The 17,418-nt window shown below is 38.0% G+C and overlaps 1 protein-coding gene across 1 annotated transcript in view; it reads right to left on the bottom strand.

Moving 5' to 3' along the window:
• Positions 1-2,445: 2,445 nt before the first annotated feature.
• Positions 2,446-17,418, bottom strand: part of Kcnn2 (potassium calcium-activated channel subfamily N member 2) — a 137,905-nt gene continuing 122,932 nt past the window's right edge. Inside the window, exons 6-8 of the mRNA XM_055622702.1 lie at positions 11,688-11,815; positions 5,573-5,642; positions 2,446-3,052 (exon numbers count right to left, since the gene is read on the bottom strand). Coding sequence (XP_055478677.1) covers positions 2,765-3,052; positions 5,573-5,642; positions 11,688-11,815 — 486 coding nt within the window. The 3' untranslated portion in view covers positions 2,446-2,764. The remainder of the gene's footprint in view (positions 3,053-5,572; positions 5,643-11,687; positions 11,816-17,418) is intronic.

The following is a 17,418-nucleotide window of genomic DNA, read 5'->3' as shown; positions in this document are numbered from 1 at the left end:
TTTCAACAAGGTCAAACATCCTAATCCTTTCCAAACAATTCCACTAACTGGGGACAAAGCATTTAAACATATGAAGATATGGAGCAATTTCTATTCAAACTGCCACAAGCTTGCAGAGATCACATATAAATAAGAGTAATGATAATTTTTTTTTTCCTTCTGGGAGCATGTACAGCAATCTCCAGTTCCTTAAAAGCTAACCAGTAGGGATGAAGCTTCTAAGTCAATAACAACTTGATTTCTCCATGTTCTAAATAGCTCAGGGTGTGTTTAGCATATGATCTCACCTTAAAATTTTGGAGGTAAGTAAGAGCAATGGCACTAGACTGTAATGTTTGTGGGTCTATGGAACCTCACTGATAAACAACTCCCAAAGAGGTAACTCCCAGCACTGTGTTTTCCTTTGATATTAGTGTCTAAGAGGGACGATATCCCCTCATTATCCATTTTAACTCTTTATACACAGGCATGCATTTGAGGAAGCCTCCGCAGCAGTCCTTTGAAAGGTATCTAGTGCTAGTTATTCCTCCACATATTCTCTACTCCACTTTGCCTCCCATCTTCCATTCCACTTAATTCTTGATCTGTTATTCCTCATTCCCCCTATATGAAGATAAGTTACATTTATGCAATGGAACGTTAATTAGCTGTTAAGAAAAATGAAATTATGAAAATTTTAAGTAAATGGATGGACATGCAAGTACTCATTCTGCGTAAGGTAACTCAGACCAAGGAAAACAAACATTACACTTTCTCTCATATATAGATGCCAACGAATCTTAGATAAGTGTGTTTCAACTGGAACACTCATAGAGTCCAGGAAACTAGTAAGAGAAGATAGAGGGGTGGGGCTCTGAAGGGAAGGAAGATGGAATACAGGAGGTATAATGGAGATAATATTTTTTTTGAATTTTATTTTTTTCTTATCAGTTACATTTTATTAACTCTGTATCCCAGCCGTGTCCCGATCCCTCATTCCCTCCCAGTCCCTCCCTCCCTCCCTCATCTCCACCGTGCCCCTTGCCAAGTCCACTGATAGGGGGGACCTCCTCCCCATTCATCTGATCCTGTTTTATCAGGTATCTTCAGGACTGGCTGCAAAGCTCTCCTCTGTGGCCTAACAGGACTCCTCCTCCCTTGGGGGGTGGGGAGGCCAAAGAGCCAGTCATTGAGTTCCTGTTAGAAATAGTCCTTATTCCCCTCACTATGGGAAGCCAATTGGTTACTGAGCTACCACAGGCTACATCTGAGCAGAGGTTCTAGGTTACATTCATACATGGTCCTTGGTTGCATGTAAGTCTCAGAAAAGACCCTGTGCCCAGATATCTTTGGTCCTTGTGGAGTTCCTATCCTTTCCTCATCAGACTAACTCCCCTTCTTTCTTATGATTCCCTGTACTCTGCCAAAGGTTTGGTCATGAGTCTTTGCTTTGAAAACACTGCTAGTTAGAGTCTTTCAAATGTGCTCAGTAGACTCCTGTCATATGTTCAATGCGCATCCCATCGTAAACAGACTTTTCTAAACTGATTTTGTGTGTGTGTGTATGTGTGTGTGTGTGTGTGTGATCTGACCAATGTAAGCAAGTTGTATTCAGAATGTCTAAAAGAGGCTGTAATTTGTCACAATGCATTGGCTTTACCAATTCATCTCAGTTCTTCCAGCAAGATCTGGGAAACAGCTCTATGTGAGGGAATTTCATGTGGTCACCTCAACACGCTCTTTCAAACCTTGTTTCTTCTTACGTGACTTTGCACGCTGTTTGCACCTACACAGTTCCCCTTCATGTGAACTCTTGATACAATATGGAAAAATGTGTGAAATTTACCATATGTCATTTACTTCTACCACATGTGCTAATAGAGTCCAAGAAAGGACCATATGTTAGGTGAGGGATTGGGTTTTGGTCACATATATTTATTATTCTGATGGCAGTGTAGATACCGATATGTAGATATGTGGATACATGTGTATTTGGCTAATACTTAGGAGTACAGCCTGGGGCTTTCATAGTAAATGAATTAGAAAATAGGAAATGACTAGTTTAGGCCTGAAATTCTGCAGCATGAGTTCACAGACAGTGATGTCTCTTGATATTGCCTTCATGTATATTTGCTTATTAAATAGGAATAAAATAATTATTGAAAGCATCTCTTCCCCCTGTTTGCATATGTCCTGATAAACCTGTCCAACTTTCTACATCATTTGGCAGCAAAGTACACTAAAATATACTGTGAACTAAAAAGAGGGCAGGGCCAAATGGTTGTGATATTAATATTTCAGGAAGGAAATCTTCATAAATTAGGAGTAGAACAATTTAGTCCTTTTCATACCAGGATAAATTGAAAAATCAAAATTATCAACATGGATCAGATAACAGACAGTCATTACCCTGAAAACAATGTGAAAGGTGAAGTTACGGAGATGGAAAGAGACCAAACAAGTATGTGCAGAAATTAACTTTTTTATTATATATCATATAATGTAGTAGTAAAGTTTGTTTGAAGTGCATGAATAAAAAGTTAGTGAAATTACAGGAGGAACAATCTATATAGCAATAATTGGTGCATTCCCTGTGCATCTGAAAGAAACAAAAAGAGTTTTCACTCATATTTTGGCCTAAAACTTAGTTAGTGTTCAGGTTCCCAAGACTCTGACATCAGAACCCGGATAACGCTGATTAGAACCATAGGGGCTTTACAATAAAAGCTAAAATATTGACCATATGATGGCTAAAAGTCTTATTTTGTGGTTAACTTATTCTCTTCTAGCTACTCTCTGATGAAGTTGGTGGCGCTGTGGAGGAGGACCGCCGCCTCCTGGACGAGGACCGGGAACGCTCAGCATTGTAGGTGACATGCTTGTCATAGTTCTCCATCTGAGCCTCAATGAAGTCCCTCTGCTGCTGTCTGATGGTCTGGCTGATGAGCCCAGGGAGGGCATGAATGCTACCAATCAAAGTCTCTAACTTTGTTTCCAGGGTGACGATTCTTTTCTCAAAGTCTTCACTCCTTTCATTTAAGTCGGAAATCATGTCATACATGATATTCTGGGTCTGAAAAACAAGAGAAGACAGAAAGAGAGAAGTAAGAGGCTCAATTACTCTTGCCTCAGAAACAAAAGTGTCAACTCTTCAAGCTTCAGCATTGGCCTCTTGCAGATGACGGGTGTGTCTGGTAACTGAACAGTTTAGGTCGCCAAGCAAATTCTATATACTCTTAATGCTGAGATTTAAATGAATGATGACAGGCAATACTGGTTATGATTTAGAAAGTATGGTATAGTTATTGCTAGTGAAATGCCCAATGATTTTAGGTAGCATAAAGATAAATGAAAATATTTCAATTTAATATTTATGTGTGTTGATGATTCGTATCCAAGTTAGCATACCAAATTCATTTCTCAACATGTGACATTACAACACAAACAATTTTTATAATAACAGTAAGATTTAAGGAACAAAACAATAACATTCCGGTGATAGTGAGATGTAAAAACATGATGGAAGAGTAGGAATAAAGTTTAGAACCAACTGATTTGATCAGATAGCAGTAAGGTAAAGCAATCAATATACATCTTATGTTTCAAATCTCAGATCTCTTTTCATTGCCTCCACCAGAAAATTTCACAGGTAAAATGTGAAATAATATAAATCCTCAATAAGATTAATAGTAGTGGAGGAGACAAAGTTACTAGTCCATGGCTGGGGGTGGGGGTGAAACCCAGTGGTTAAGCACTTACCTAATGGGCACAAAGCTCTGGATGTGCCCTCTGTGTGCCACACAAGCAAAAATGTACAGGTCACCTTACTGGAATGGTTTACTCAGAGCTACATGGTCTGAAGCAGGACTGTGAAATGTTTTCATTTTACAGAAAACTGAAGTTATCTAGATCAAAGGGAGTCATGAGTCTAAGTCTCAGTTATAGTTCCTGATGTTGTTAAGAAAACTGGAGAAGGAATTCCAGGTCTGAGCAGCTTGGAGCTAGAGATGGAAAAAGGGGCCAAGAGGAAGGATAACATGCTACAATGAGTCTAGCACCACCTTTCCCAAACCCAAGACTCCTTGTCTTTCTTTCTCCTCCTACACCATTTCTTCCTGTCTCTCTCCCATCTTCACTGCTGCTTAAAGATGATAAACTGAGTGAGGAAGTCATTCAGAATATCAGCATTTTGTTTTGTTTGCACCATAAACACAGAGAGCACTAATTTCAGTTTAATTATATTCTTGGGAGAATTGAGCAACATCCATTCATCTGAAAGATACTGAACTCTTATGGCACGTCTCACCTTATGGCTACAGTAAGCATGGTACTATGTAAATAACTCGAATATATTTTACCTTGTAGATGTGTTTCATGTGTATGAACAGTAATAGATATGAAAAGTAATAGAGGGCAAGCACATGATCTCGTGCATGCTAGGTGAGGCATATTTCGATTTCCTACTGTGCTCTTAAAGACTGTTTCTTACCTTCATACAAAATTAAAAGGGTATATTTTATTTTTAGTATTCAATATTTTCCAACATTTAACCTAGGAGTGATGCAAAAGCCTTCCTCAAGCAAGAAGCGCATTAATGGAGGTTGTTTTGTTCTACAAGACAGTACACTGCCGAGCTTATGTGAATGACGCACGCTCCCCTGCGGTGAGTCATTGGATACTTACCTTGAATATGTTTATCTAGTATGTGTTACTGATACTGCATAAAATGAATATACTTTGGAAGTATTATTTGATGAGGCCAAGTGTCTAATTTTTTGGATTATACAGGAAGATTTGGCAAAGACATAAGATGATTTATCAAATATAAAACAGGATGTATATGTCTTAGTGTTGCCTTTGCCAAAGCAATTGGGCTAAAAGGCAGAACACATAGATACTTCTATTCTAGAGTCTCTGTTAGAACTAGCTGAACAGGATGTAATGTTTCCACAGTTGATAAATATTCATATTTCCAGAGTGGCTTTTACTTATGGAGGAACAATAATAATAAAAAAAAAACAAATGTTGTAGATGTGACAAAGAACTAGAAAACTATTAATGCACTTGTTAAAAAGAAGTATGAGTATTAAATAATGGGGAAAGCCATAAAAAGTGAGTATAATTTTTTGGGAGCACACATTTTATTTTAGGTTATAATTTCTGGGATTTTAAAATATTCAATTTATATAGTTTGGTAGTTTGGGGCTTGCTTAAAAATATAAACTATAAAAAGACTTATGAGTTGTACTTATCTGAGGCTCTCATCGTAACACTCACGATGTAGTTTCATCCTTTCAGGGATAAAGTATCATTTCATATTTCACTTAGAAGTCGTATAGTTTTTCCAGTGAAACCCCCCCCCCCCATAGACGCTTTTAGCACAGAATTGGATAATGTATATGGGGAAAGAGCTTATGAACTCAGCATAAGTTTTAGATTAAAAAAAATGCTTCTCAGTTAGATCATCACTCCAGTATGGCTTGATAGATTTGTTTATTAAATCTGCAGTGGCTTCTTCAGAAGTTCTGCTCATCACGGTGCAGTGGTTAATTTCAAGAGCTACAACCCTGAGTGCAGAGCCCCTCAGGATTACCTTTGCCAGATCCACTAGGGTGTTTGCTTGGTCATTCAGTTTCCTCTGCTCCATCTTCACACTTCGTAATCTAAAGGATAGAATCTTAAGTTAGAAAGGTCTCTTGTCTTCTTGGCTACGTCACTGCTTTCAAAAGGCATGCACAAGATCCACAAGAGCAAAAAACTGCATGGAGAATGCCTTGAGTACTTGGGGGTAAAGTCCACACTGGTTATGTATCTGGTACAATGAGAAGCATGCTTCCCCAACACCGCAAAAAGAAAGGAGAGCAAGAGATGAGATGTCCTCAGGACACTATGTACCAGGTAAGTTGAATTCAGTAAGACTCATAAGGATTTAACCATATGAGAAAAAGCCAAAACATTCCTTAAAGCCCCAGTATCATGACAAATAGACATAGGAAGAAATATGTAAAGCAACTGGAATTTCATCATGTTGGAGCAATGAACACCTTCCTATGCCTACGTGACTAGATACAGGTATTAACCCTGTGTAGTCTGAAATGAATTGGGTTAGGTATTTGAACCTGATGAAAACACAGTGATAAGTGAGATTCTTGTTAACAAAAACCACTTTTATTCAACCAGCAGCAAGATAACTCAAAATGTATAATTTTCTTACTCTATTTCTCTTGTTTTATCTAAACTGACAATAAATTTGAAGAAAGGCCAAACCATTTATTTGGGAGAATCTCTTTTAGCTTTTATTGTAGTTTTTTTTTTCTAATGACAAAATATCTGGTGGGTAGAATTTCTATTTTTAAGATTTCTTTTAGGTACTTTAAAATGTCATTGCATGTATTTGATTGCTGGTCACAAGGCCATGCTTTTAAAAAGCCATTTTTCTAAATGAAAACTCTTATTGTTCTTTCACTTATTTATTGTTGTACTTTAATAAATATTTACTACATGATTCTTATGTTCAAGAAATTAAGACTTTATAAGAGAAAGGTATATTACTGTTCTGGAAGCCAGCTATTCAAAGCCTGACTCAAAAAAATCTAAGATATTTTGTGACAAAGAGAAAAAGAAAATCCATTCTAAACTTACTTTGGTTTTGATAATGAATCATTTTCTAAATACGACTTTAATGAATGAAGAGAGCATTTTATGCTATTTAAATTGAAAAGCATAAAATTTAGTTTAAATAGTATATAACTACCTAAGAGAAATAAAAACTCACAGGGCAAGATTTTACTGCCAGGGAGATTTTCCCAATGTTTACTTAGTGACTTAAAGTCTTGTACCTAGGACAGCCAGCATGTAGCTGAATGCGCCACAGTGAAGACACAGCTTCTGCCAGCTAAGAGTCTAAATGTCATCCACCTATACTATAGCCTTAAACAATCTAAAATGGCTCAGATATCTCTGTTCTTGCTGTTTGTTCATTAGAAACTTGGAACCAACTTAACTGGGTCCTTTTGATGATATCAGAGAGAGAGAGAGAGAGAGAGAGAGAGAGAGAGAGAGAAAATTCTGATCTGAAAGAAATCTACAGACATGTATTTAAATTCAATATATTGTTGACAGAGTTTTCTCTAAGCAATGAGAAAGGTTAGAACTCTGAAATCCTACCCTTTAAAAATCAGCAAAAAATTGAGTTAAAAACATCCTGGATCAGTGAAGAGAAGTATGGTAGGGAAAGCTGCAATGTCCCTTAGGGACTCTGCTCACATTGACCCCAATCTGACTTTGTTTCTTTAAGTATGGAATGAAGTATTATATTAGTGCCATCCTTGAGTGCTGAAAGTATCATAATTGACTTTAAGTGATGCCCATATAAGAGCTCAACTCTAAAATATATGGAAAGACAGCTTTTCATTTTATCATGAACATCTGGATTATTGCAAGAAAAAGTGTAAGGCAGGTCCTATCCTGTCTCTAGCTCCTGACATCTGCTTAAAAGGTTTTTCATAGGGGAGGGGTAGACTCTTTGCTCAGAACTTTCTAGCCTATGGCTAGAATTCAATACCAGGATAAACTGCCAATTTGGTGCCAATTTACTTATTACTGTGAATGCTACCTTTTATGATAGTCACTTACATCAAGTTTTCTTTTAAAATTTAATAATGGCTAGCGTTTGCAGCTCCGGATCAGATGCCTTCAGCCATCTTTGAGCAAAGAGTCTTGAAAAATGGGAGGTTGAAAGTGATAGTTGTTTAGGTAAAGTGAGAACTTTTTCAAAAGCAGTGGAGCCCAGTGCCTGCTGGATTTGCAAGCTATGTCTGGCCATATAATTTTGCCCATGGTATTTGTTATTTATCTAGAAGGCTGACATTAGCTCTCAGGACTTCAATCATTTTGTCTTGCCCTGTGATCTGCCTGTAGTATGGGACTGCCTTCCTAGGCACCTGTGATGTATAAGAGCAGACAGACAGACCCTGCTCAAGCTGCAGCTGCCAGAATAAAAGATAACATGCACATGTGTAGAATACTTTTCTCCCACAAAAGATTAAGAAACGGATGTTGATTTCTTCCTTGTGAACTTCACTTATCACAGGAAAATATCATGAGTTTTGGATCACATTTCCATAGCAGCAATCAGACTACCAAAAGTCACAAATAAAGGATCTGCTGGGTGCATGCAGCCAGTAGAAAATTCTGCAAATGTTGAAAGGAACAGCTCACACAACTTACTTCCGAGCTCTATTTTCATTTTGTTGAAATAAAAAGACAAAACAAAAGAAAAGAAACTGTAAAGTATTCCAGAACACAAAATAACATAATGCGGTGTTCAGTTGTGCACTGGGGGCTCGATTCATCAGCTGGGAGACCCTGTGGGACCTTGACATTGATTGGCACTATTCAATTCATTAACATCCTCTGTTGTCACTATTTTCTGCCTACCTGAAAGCACTTGGCTTCCTCCTAAAGCAGAGGAAGAAATCTGTAAAGTCATGTTGGCCTCTTCATACTTGGTGTTCAACAGAATAATAGGAATCACTGGCTTTAGAGTGATATGTATAATGATTCTTTGCAAGGGGGAGCATATTTTTCCATATCAGGGCTATTTGAAATCCCCTCTAATATAAATTATGCACATTAGCTTTCTTGGCTCTAGACAAATTCATGTTGATTGATGGATCCATGGTTGAGACAAAAGAATGAAAATGTTAAAGCTGCTATCAGAAAAAGTATTGAAAGTTAGAGAGAGAACACTTCATGGCATTGAGTGACAATTCAAAAAAGACAAACACATTCCTGAGAGGAGGGCATTGGCCTAGAGAGTTTAGCATCATCAGAAGCTAGAGAGGTCACATGTTTGGAAAGAGGCCATAAAGTATGGAAAAGAAAGAGCTGAGCTACCGGGGATTGGCAGAAGAGGAAAGAGCTGTGAAAATTGCTCTCATGGAGAATCAGGAGAGCAAAAGCCAGGCAAGCTCCAGCGAAAATGACTTGTAAGTTTCTGTTCAGCTGGAAGGTCTCCTTCATGAAGTGCTGGCAGACGATGCTAAGAATACCCCAGAATCTGAACAGTGGGCAGGGAAGCCCTGACCCTGAGGAATCGAGCCCTGTGTGCTGTATTTAATGACGTCATTCTACAACTTCCAATATGAAATTAACATGACAAGTGATTATGCACCAGTAGAACCCATCTAGCCAAACCCAGCCCATAAGATCAAACTTACTGCACTGTAATTGTTCATAAACCTTAAGTATACCCAGCAGCAAAGGAAACCCAGTAATCCCCAAACTAACATAAAACAATTCTGAACACAAATGAATTGCATCAAATTCATCTGCTTTGGATGTACACACTGGATTTTTAAAATGGAAAGAAAAAGGATGAGAATGGGAAATGTTTCATGAAATCAGAAGAATAACAAGGGGTGGCTTCTGCCACACTATCCAAAGAAGCCAGCTGAAGGACTCCATATAAGCTCCGCCTACGTGCTCTTCTGATCAGGCTGACATAAGAAAGAGGTGCCAGTTCCTTTGGGGCAGTTCATAAGATCAGCTTCCATCTATAGAGAATTTTTTTCACAATATTTCGTTAAGAAAGAGAAAGTTACAGCAAAAGTAAGGATTTTTCAGTGAACAAATACTTGCATATTACTGTGTGGATGTACTTATAACTCAAAGCACATGACAAAATAAAAATAGCCACCATATCCCCATCCTTAGAGGACTGTGTTACAAACTCTGTCGGCACTTGCTCTGGACTTTTTAGTTGAAAATTTATTAAAAGAGCAAATCAAATGTTACCGTAAATTAAGAAGCATGGTCAGGACAGATGGACATGCTCACTCCTACTTTATCTCATGCCCTTCATCTTTGGCTATGTCTTCTCATCCTGAGGAAGGGAAGTTTTTTTTTTTTTTTTTAAATCATACTCAAACAACATAGACTACTAGGATTTGCTGTGACTGCTTTAGTGATGTTGTGTTAGTATGTCAAATGGCTTTAGAGGATACACTTTCTCTAATGAGCTCTTTCCAAGTGATTATTTCCAAGTAGTTATCTAGATGGCCCTGGGGAACACAGAGGAAGAATATGTCTATCTCTTGGGGCTGCATTCTCTTGTGCAGAGAATCAAGGGAATGCCACTGTCTGGGCTGGTGCTCCTGGGTTGGCTCTGGGTCAGAAAAGCAACTAAGCTCCAAGGAGCAAGCCCCAGCTTTGTGAGCCAGCTCTAAGATAATTCTCCTCTTTGTGCTTCCCCCTGACTTTAAAAAATAATGATTTTAAATTCCTAGTCTTTTCATTTCCTTTCAAAGCAGGGAGAAAAACAGTTGAAGTTGAGTGCCTTGTGAAGTCACAGAAGAGAAATACCATCCCCTTCTTAGGAAAGTGCGTTGGTGGCAATAAGGAGCACGAGTGAGTGGCTGCGAGCCGTAATGATAAACTATTCTGCCATATGTGCAGAGCTTTCTCTATTTTAATCCCGGAGTTCCTTGGGTTTTATTGACTAACGGAGGCTTCAGCTCCCATAGAAGTATGCCTATGAGCATCACTGTAGGAACATTATAGACTTTCCTAGGGTATATTAATATCTTAATTAAGCAGGGCAGAGGCTGGACCAGTGAAAGCTTAGAAGTGAAAAGTCTATGGAGTCCTCATAGAAAGTTAGTGGTGGTACCATGCTCCCTATGGATTCATTAAATATGCATACATAAAAATCCTTCTGCAGAAATAATACATGTACACCTGTTGTAATCCAAGAGTAATGTAAATAAATTAATTATTGTATATTAAATTTTTGTGAATAAAGTTTATATAATTACTAAAATCTGAAAAAAAAATCCCAGACTCATAGCTTTCTTGTCTGTTGTACTGTCTGAGCCTGAGAAGGCCAATCCCATGGTACAGGGAAAGCCCTAATACTTACCCACCTTCCCATTATTACCCTGGTATGTTTCACAAAGAAACCCACTATCTTGAGCCACAAATATGACCATGAAGAAAGGGCATCAAAAAGCCTGTCTCTCTGGTATCACAGTTGATACCCACACGAGTAACACTTACAGTGAAGACGATGTTAGCCTGGAGAGAAAGGTCTGTTTCCCAGTAATCACTGAGTTTTATGAGTATAGACTGTTATCTTAAAAGACTCTAGTAATTACATAACAAAGACATGCATGAAGGGCCTATGTCAACTGAATAAAAGTAACTTAATAAGAGAATATTGAACAATACCAACTCTAAGCTCTATAGTGAACATACAGCATACAGATAACTCCCAACTTTCTGATTAAGAAGTCATTGAATATTACAGAGTTATGACAATTCAATGTAATATGTCATATAAAGATGTTTGCTGGCATGCAAAAATCCAGATGGATCATATACTGTTTTGTTTGTTTTTTTTTTTTTTTCCACCAAGATTCTTCAGTGACTATAAGCTGAACACTTCAGGGCAAACTATATAAACAAATACACTAATTAAATACAATTCTAACAGAAATTATGCCTTTGAAGAGAAAGATATTTTGATTAATACACACAATTTTCAGTCATAAATAGAACTAAACTTTTGTCTGGAGTTCAGTGTTAGAGTCTCAAATGTCTCCTGGAAGCAAACACGACAGTGTCCTTTTCCTTTTTCCTCCCTCACAAAGGAAGGGCCAGCAAGCAAAAGAAGAAAGAACAAGATGGAAAAGAAAACAGGTACTTACTGATGAATAGCTTGCAAGAATTTCCTTTGATGCTTCCTTACTTTTGCGTGGTCGATCTTTTTCACTAACTTTGTGTTTTTGTAGATTAACCACGTTTCCCTGAGTACATTGGCAGCTGCGTTTTTCACCTGTTTAGAAAAACACAAGAAAAGCAGTGGCGACATCCTCAAGAAGATTCCCTGTATTCATTCAAGGCTGTGTTTCTCATCCTGAGAATCACAGAAAACAGGAGCTCTAAAATCGCTACTCAAGACTGTTTTTTCTTCTGGCATATCTCCCTTTATACAAGTATTTATGCCTGTCTGGGAACCCTTGAGTGAAATATTGGGGATATACTACTGACATCTTCTGTGCTGCATGCTGTGCTTTGAAAAGAAAGGAAGTTTTTATTCCACACATTGTTTAAAGAGAACTCAGAGATGCTGATTTTTCTTCTTTCCACCACAATGCTTCTCTCCATACTCTCTTATTTTCCCAGAGAAGGGCAAAATGGCAAAGGTTAAGCTTGCCTTTGCAAGCCCACTGAGTATCTCTCTGGCTGTGCAGCTCAACTAAGGCATGTTTCCATGGCTGAGTGTGTGGGTTCACCCCATGCAGGTAAACTCACAGAGCAACAGTGATTTATTTGCTTCATTGCATACTTTCACTTAGAGGGTTGTTATTATGGCTTCATGGGAAAATTAAATATGTTGCTTTTCAAACAGATGACAGATGTGAAAATTGCAGTAGCCTCATGAAAGCTGGGTATCTTATCCAACCATTTTCTTGATTGAAATCCCCAAAGGCACTGGGAAGTGTGAGAGGCCTAGGCAGGGTAGATCTTTTCTCCTTGCCTCTGCCACAGGACTTGGAAAGCTAGAGCTTCTTCAGCTAATTGGCTAGTTACTTATTCAAAGAAGTTTTTCCATTGAGTTTTTCTAGAGTGAAGAAAGCCCTGGGCTCAGTGGTGAGTGGAGAAAGACAACTCAGCATAGGTAGTGCCAGAGGGATCAGTAGAATGTAAGCTAACAACAGGCACTGAGAAATGGGTCTTGAGTCCTTGAGTCAACAATAACCAAGTCAGGTCCAATGCCTGGTAAGGTTGCTGGAATTTAATGTTCTCCAACATGAGAGTGTTACAGATGACAATTACTAAAACCCTGTTATTTCTGGTGTTTTCAATAAGAAGCTGCCATAGAGTTACATATAACTATGATCTAATTTTACAGGTATAACTATCTGCTTTTGCAAAAAAAAAAAAAAAGTCACATTTCAGGATTAGTGGTATGAAACCCTTTCTTCTTGAGTAAAATTGCATTGCCCAAATCCATTTTAAGAAAATACTGGTTTCTCGGAAGTGCACTCTTTCCTCAAACTAAAAGGAAAAGAGCAGGAAGAGCTATGGAGTATGGCAGGGAGTCAATGTCACACCAGTACCTCACCTCTTTCCAGGGAAGGTAGGAAGACTGGAAGCCACATCCTGGGTCTTTTCAAAGGTAAAGAAATCAGTGCAGGTAAGAGGTGGAGGTGTAAACTCCCTGCTTTCTTAGAGCATGGTGTGGGAAGAGATTGGCTAGAAGTCCTCTAGCTGTCTCCACTAAGGATGGTTCCTATCAGAACAGGAGCTACCAACTCTACAAGTGGCTGTCGGAAGCTGGACAGTCAATGAGCAGCCTGGTATATGATCTTCCTGGCTTTCCTATACACGTGAAAATGGAGGGACTCATTTCCAGACCAGTTATGAAGGTTCAATGCTGGGACACGGTCCCAGCTAGGACATGACCCTAGCATTAAACATAGCAACTGATTTTATGTAGATTCCCACCTACAAAGTGAAAACTCCAAATTACTTTAAAATCTTACAAACTTTTGAAAAGGGTGGCTTCCTGTTTCTTGGCTGCATTTTAAGTGACTCTTTCCTGTTGGGATTGTAGGGGAGCAGGGAATCTCAGTGCAGGGTAGAGTGGGTGGGCGATGCCCTAAGAGCCTTATGCTCAGGATCTGTGTTCCCTAAGCAGTCGTTGTAGCTAACAGGCTTAAAGGCAATGAAACCTAGGCATTTCCTTTAAAAAAAATCTGAAACATGTGAATTGATTTTTAAAATACATTCTCTTACTTCCCTAATGAAGTATTTAAAACACATTACTGCTTTAACTGTTACTTTCCAACATGAAAGCTCTGGAACAATATGTGCCAGAATTACACAACAAAACAAAATTCCAAATTCTGCCTATGACTGAGGTTTTTCCAATCATGGGTCTTCTTGTCCTGAGAAGTGGACAAGAGGCAGACTGGTTTAAAAGCACCTGGGAGAATGGACAAAACAGCTGCTCAAATTTCCAAGGACTCAGAGAACAGCAAGTATCCATATTCCTTGTCATTGAGGTAACTGGGAAATTGATTTGAAGGGACCTCTTCCTCAGGAAAGACCTGTACTACATCGTCTAATTATTTCGCCTTTGGCCCCCTCTCTCTCTGAGTATAAAAACTCTCCCTGAGTTTTTATAAAGCTTTAAAGGCAGCATCAAAGGCCATGTCACTAACCACTGTCCCTTTCTAGTTAAGTGCTTTGGGCATAGCTGGTGTTAAACATGGCTGTGGTGTTAAGTGGGCACCAATGGATACATAATTTATACATAGAAATTTCTAATCATGAACTAATAATATATAAAATTTTAGATCATATATTGTCATACAGATTTCACATACACACATACACACATTCAAATCCCAAAGGATCCTTGCGATTTAAAAGAGTACTGAGTACTACAGAACAAATTTCAGCTGTAAGTACATTGATGATTCAACTAACACACTTGATATCTGTTGGCTGTGATATGTGATATACTATGATGATGGTTATGAAAGATTCTCAAATGCATGAAAAATTGCAATTCAGTCAACGTGCTTAACCAAGCTCTATGTTTGCCATGAGGAAATTCAGCAGTTCTAGAGTCAATCAGGAGGGCTGGGGACATAGTTGGGCGGATGTGTGTTTGCCTAGCATATAGCAGGCTCCATGATAGATTCCCAGGACAGAAAAAAAATAGAAAATAGCAAAATGTGAAGAGAGAGGTTAAAGAGCTCTAGGGCAATTGCTTCATCCCTACTGACTGCCTATATCTCCTCTCATCAAATGCCAAACTAAAGGAAAGTAGAAATGTTTTCTCTGTCTTCCTAAGGTTCAAGTTGAATTGAAACCCTACATTGGAAAAAAAATTGAAAGGCATGTTAATAAACAGGTCTTTGGTAATTGTACAAACAAAGGCCGTAAGCAAAATGGTAACAGTGGCAATAAGAGCTGTCCAGATACCTTTCTATGACTCCCCAGGGTATAAAGGCTACCCATAATCTCATTGCTGCTTCACGGATAATTAAAAAATAAAACCACAAATAATAAGATAAAATGTAAGCATGGCACTGATTTATTTTTTTCCTGCAATAGTGGGCATCAGAACCAGCTTATGAGAGTGCTTTGAGAACCAGCAAAACACAGCAAATGAATTGTTAAATGAATGTTGTATAAACCTGTAAGTTATGAAGAAACTTTTCAACAGTCATTACTAACAATCCGTCATCACTTATATTTTCCCTTGATTTTTAAAAACTTGTGTCTTCATTTTCAACTTTGATTTTATTTTTCTTCTCTCCTTGGAAGCCTATGTATGTATGTATGTATGTATGTATGTACGTACGTATGTATGCATGTGCATGTAACTATGGAAGACATCTGTCATTATTGGGTGTCCTTCTCAATCTCTTATCCATCTTGTGTTTTGAGATAAAGTCTCTCACTGAACCTGGACCTTGTTAATTTGGGTAGGCTGGCAGACTGGGGTGGCTATCCTGTAAGCTCCAATGTTCCTCCTGCCTTTGCATTCTCAGCCCTGAAATCACAGGAGCAAAACGCATGCTCATAGTTTTGCAAAGGTCCTGGGGAAAGAAACCCAGGTCCTCATGCTTGAATAATGAGCACTTTACTAACTGAGGAGTCTCCCTAGAAACTTTTTTTAAAAAAGGATAATAAACAAAGTAATGGGTTTCACCATATCATCCTCATCCATACATTATGGCACTTTGCTTTAATTTATTCCTGTCTTCAAGGAAGAACAAGTGTAACACGACCAGTGTATCTTCTGCTGAGGGGAGAGCGGGCTGCTTGGCTCCAGCCCCCATCCCAGTTTTCAGAGGGAGAGTATCTGAGATCTATTGTAATGACATGATCCCTTTCGTGTTCTAATCAATCCAATGAGCTGGGTAGCCACTGTACAAGCTGTGTGTAGTAAATCATTTGGCGACTTGTTAACAGAGATGCAGAAGACAAAGTGATACAACTGTGTGACTGTGTCATGATAGATCTTACTGATGTTTAGAAATATCATCAGTGTCTATTAACATGTATTATTATTTTCCATAGTACATTTATATAGTATGTGTCAAGAATTAAAAATTCTGGTAGAGTTCTCATAATTGCTTGTTTTACAAGTTTTTTTGCAACACAAAGGTAATGTGGGGATCAAAATCTTAAGATTTGATCTTTGTTTAGTTCTGTATTAGTAGTAATAGTATTCCCCAAAGATGCAGCATGCAAACAGTTGGGCCCAATAAGATGACAGACTATTTATTAAATAGCTGGTCCTGATCCTGTCTTTTATATGGTACATGCATGTGAGAATGCACATGTGGAGGCCAGAGCAGGCATTTGGGATCTTGCATCTGTCTTCCTCTCTCCAGGTGAGACCCTATTGGAGGCTCGCATTTTTGGCTGGTATGGCTGGCCAGTATGCTCACTCTAGGGATCTACTTGTATCTTCCACTGATGCTGGGGTTTCAGGCACTCACAGTCAAACTTGGCTTTTTATTTGGTCTCTGGGTGTCCTTCATATTTGCACAGCAAGGACTCTTAGCCACTGAGCCATCAACCTAGTCTCCATTCCTTTCTTTAGAAGCTAGGTAACATCTTTAATCTGGGTACATGTTCTTCTGGGCTAAGTTTTAATTTTAAAGGGTCAAATTTTCCAAGAATGAACTCTCTAAATGCTTTCTGAATGAATAGTGTATTTTCTTTTCCTAATGTAGTCATATAGAAAAGTGATTTTTATATAAATTCATTCTCCTGAAAATTTGTACATGGTGAATAATTTTTTAACAATATTGTTTGCCTCAATAAGACACATACTAGGATGCTTCAAAGTCTACTTGTATTCCTGGGATAATATTCTTTCAATACTCAAGATGCTCTTTCTTTAGAGTTATTTTCAGATTTCAGAATATTTATGACCATATTCCCTGATAACCAATGGAAAAAAATTTTTCCTATGGAGTGTGTGAAGGGATACTTGTATTTTAACAATATATAGTGCTCTTGAGTTTTTACTTTAGTATTCATCTTAGTAAATATATATTAGTAATAATATATTAACTGATATATTAATATATATATAATATATTAACTGATATATTACTGGTGTATGTATACTTATTAACTAGAGAGATTAACTATATATTAGAATATATAAGTTATATATTCTAATGCATATATGTTACTCTGTACTCACTCTTTGTTTCCTCCAGAAATCATTGAAGGTTTTGAAATTATTACTTAAAAAAGTAAAAATTTTGCAGGGATTCCACTTAGAAAGTCTATAAACAACCAACTGAGGCATGCTCTAAGTAACTGATAGTCATTGAGTTGATGCCTTTGCATAAAATCTTGAGTAGATGAATATCAGAGAACTATGATGTGCCAAGT

This window comes from Psammomys obesus, unplaced genomic scaffold (genome assembly GCF_907164565.1).
Source record: "Psammomys obesus unplaced genomic scaffold, mPsaObe1.curated_primary_1811, whole genome shotgun sequence".
NCBI lineage: Eukaryota > Metazoa > Chordata > Mammalia > Rodentia > Muridae > Psammomys > Psammomys obesus.
The sequence above is the reverse complement of the archived record's forward strand: the minus strand, read 5'-3'. Positions and strand labels throughout refer to the sequence as shown.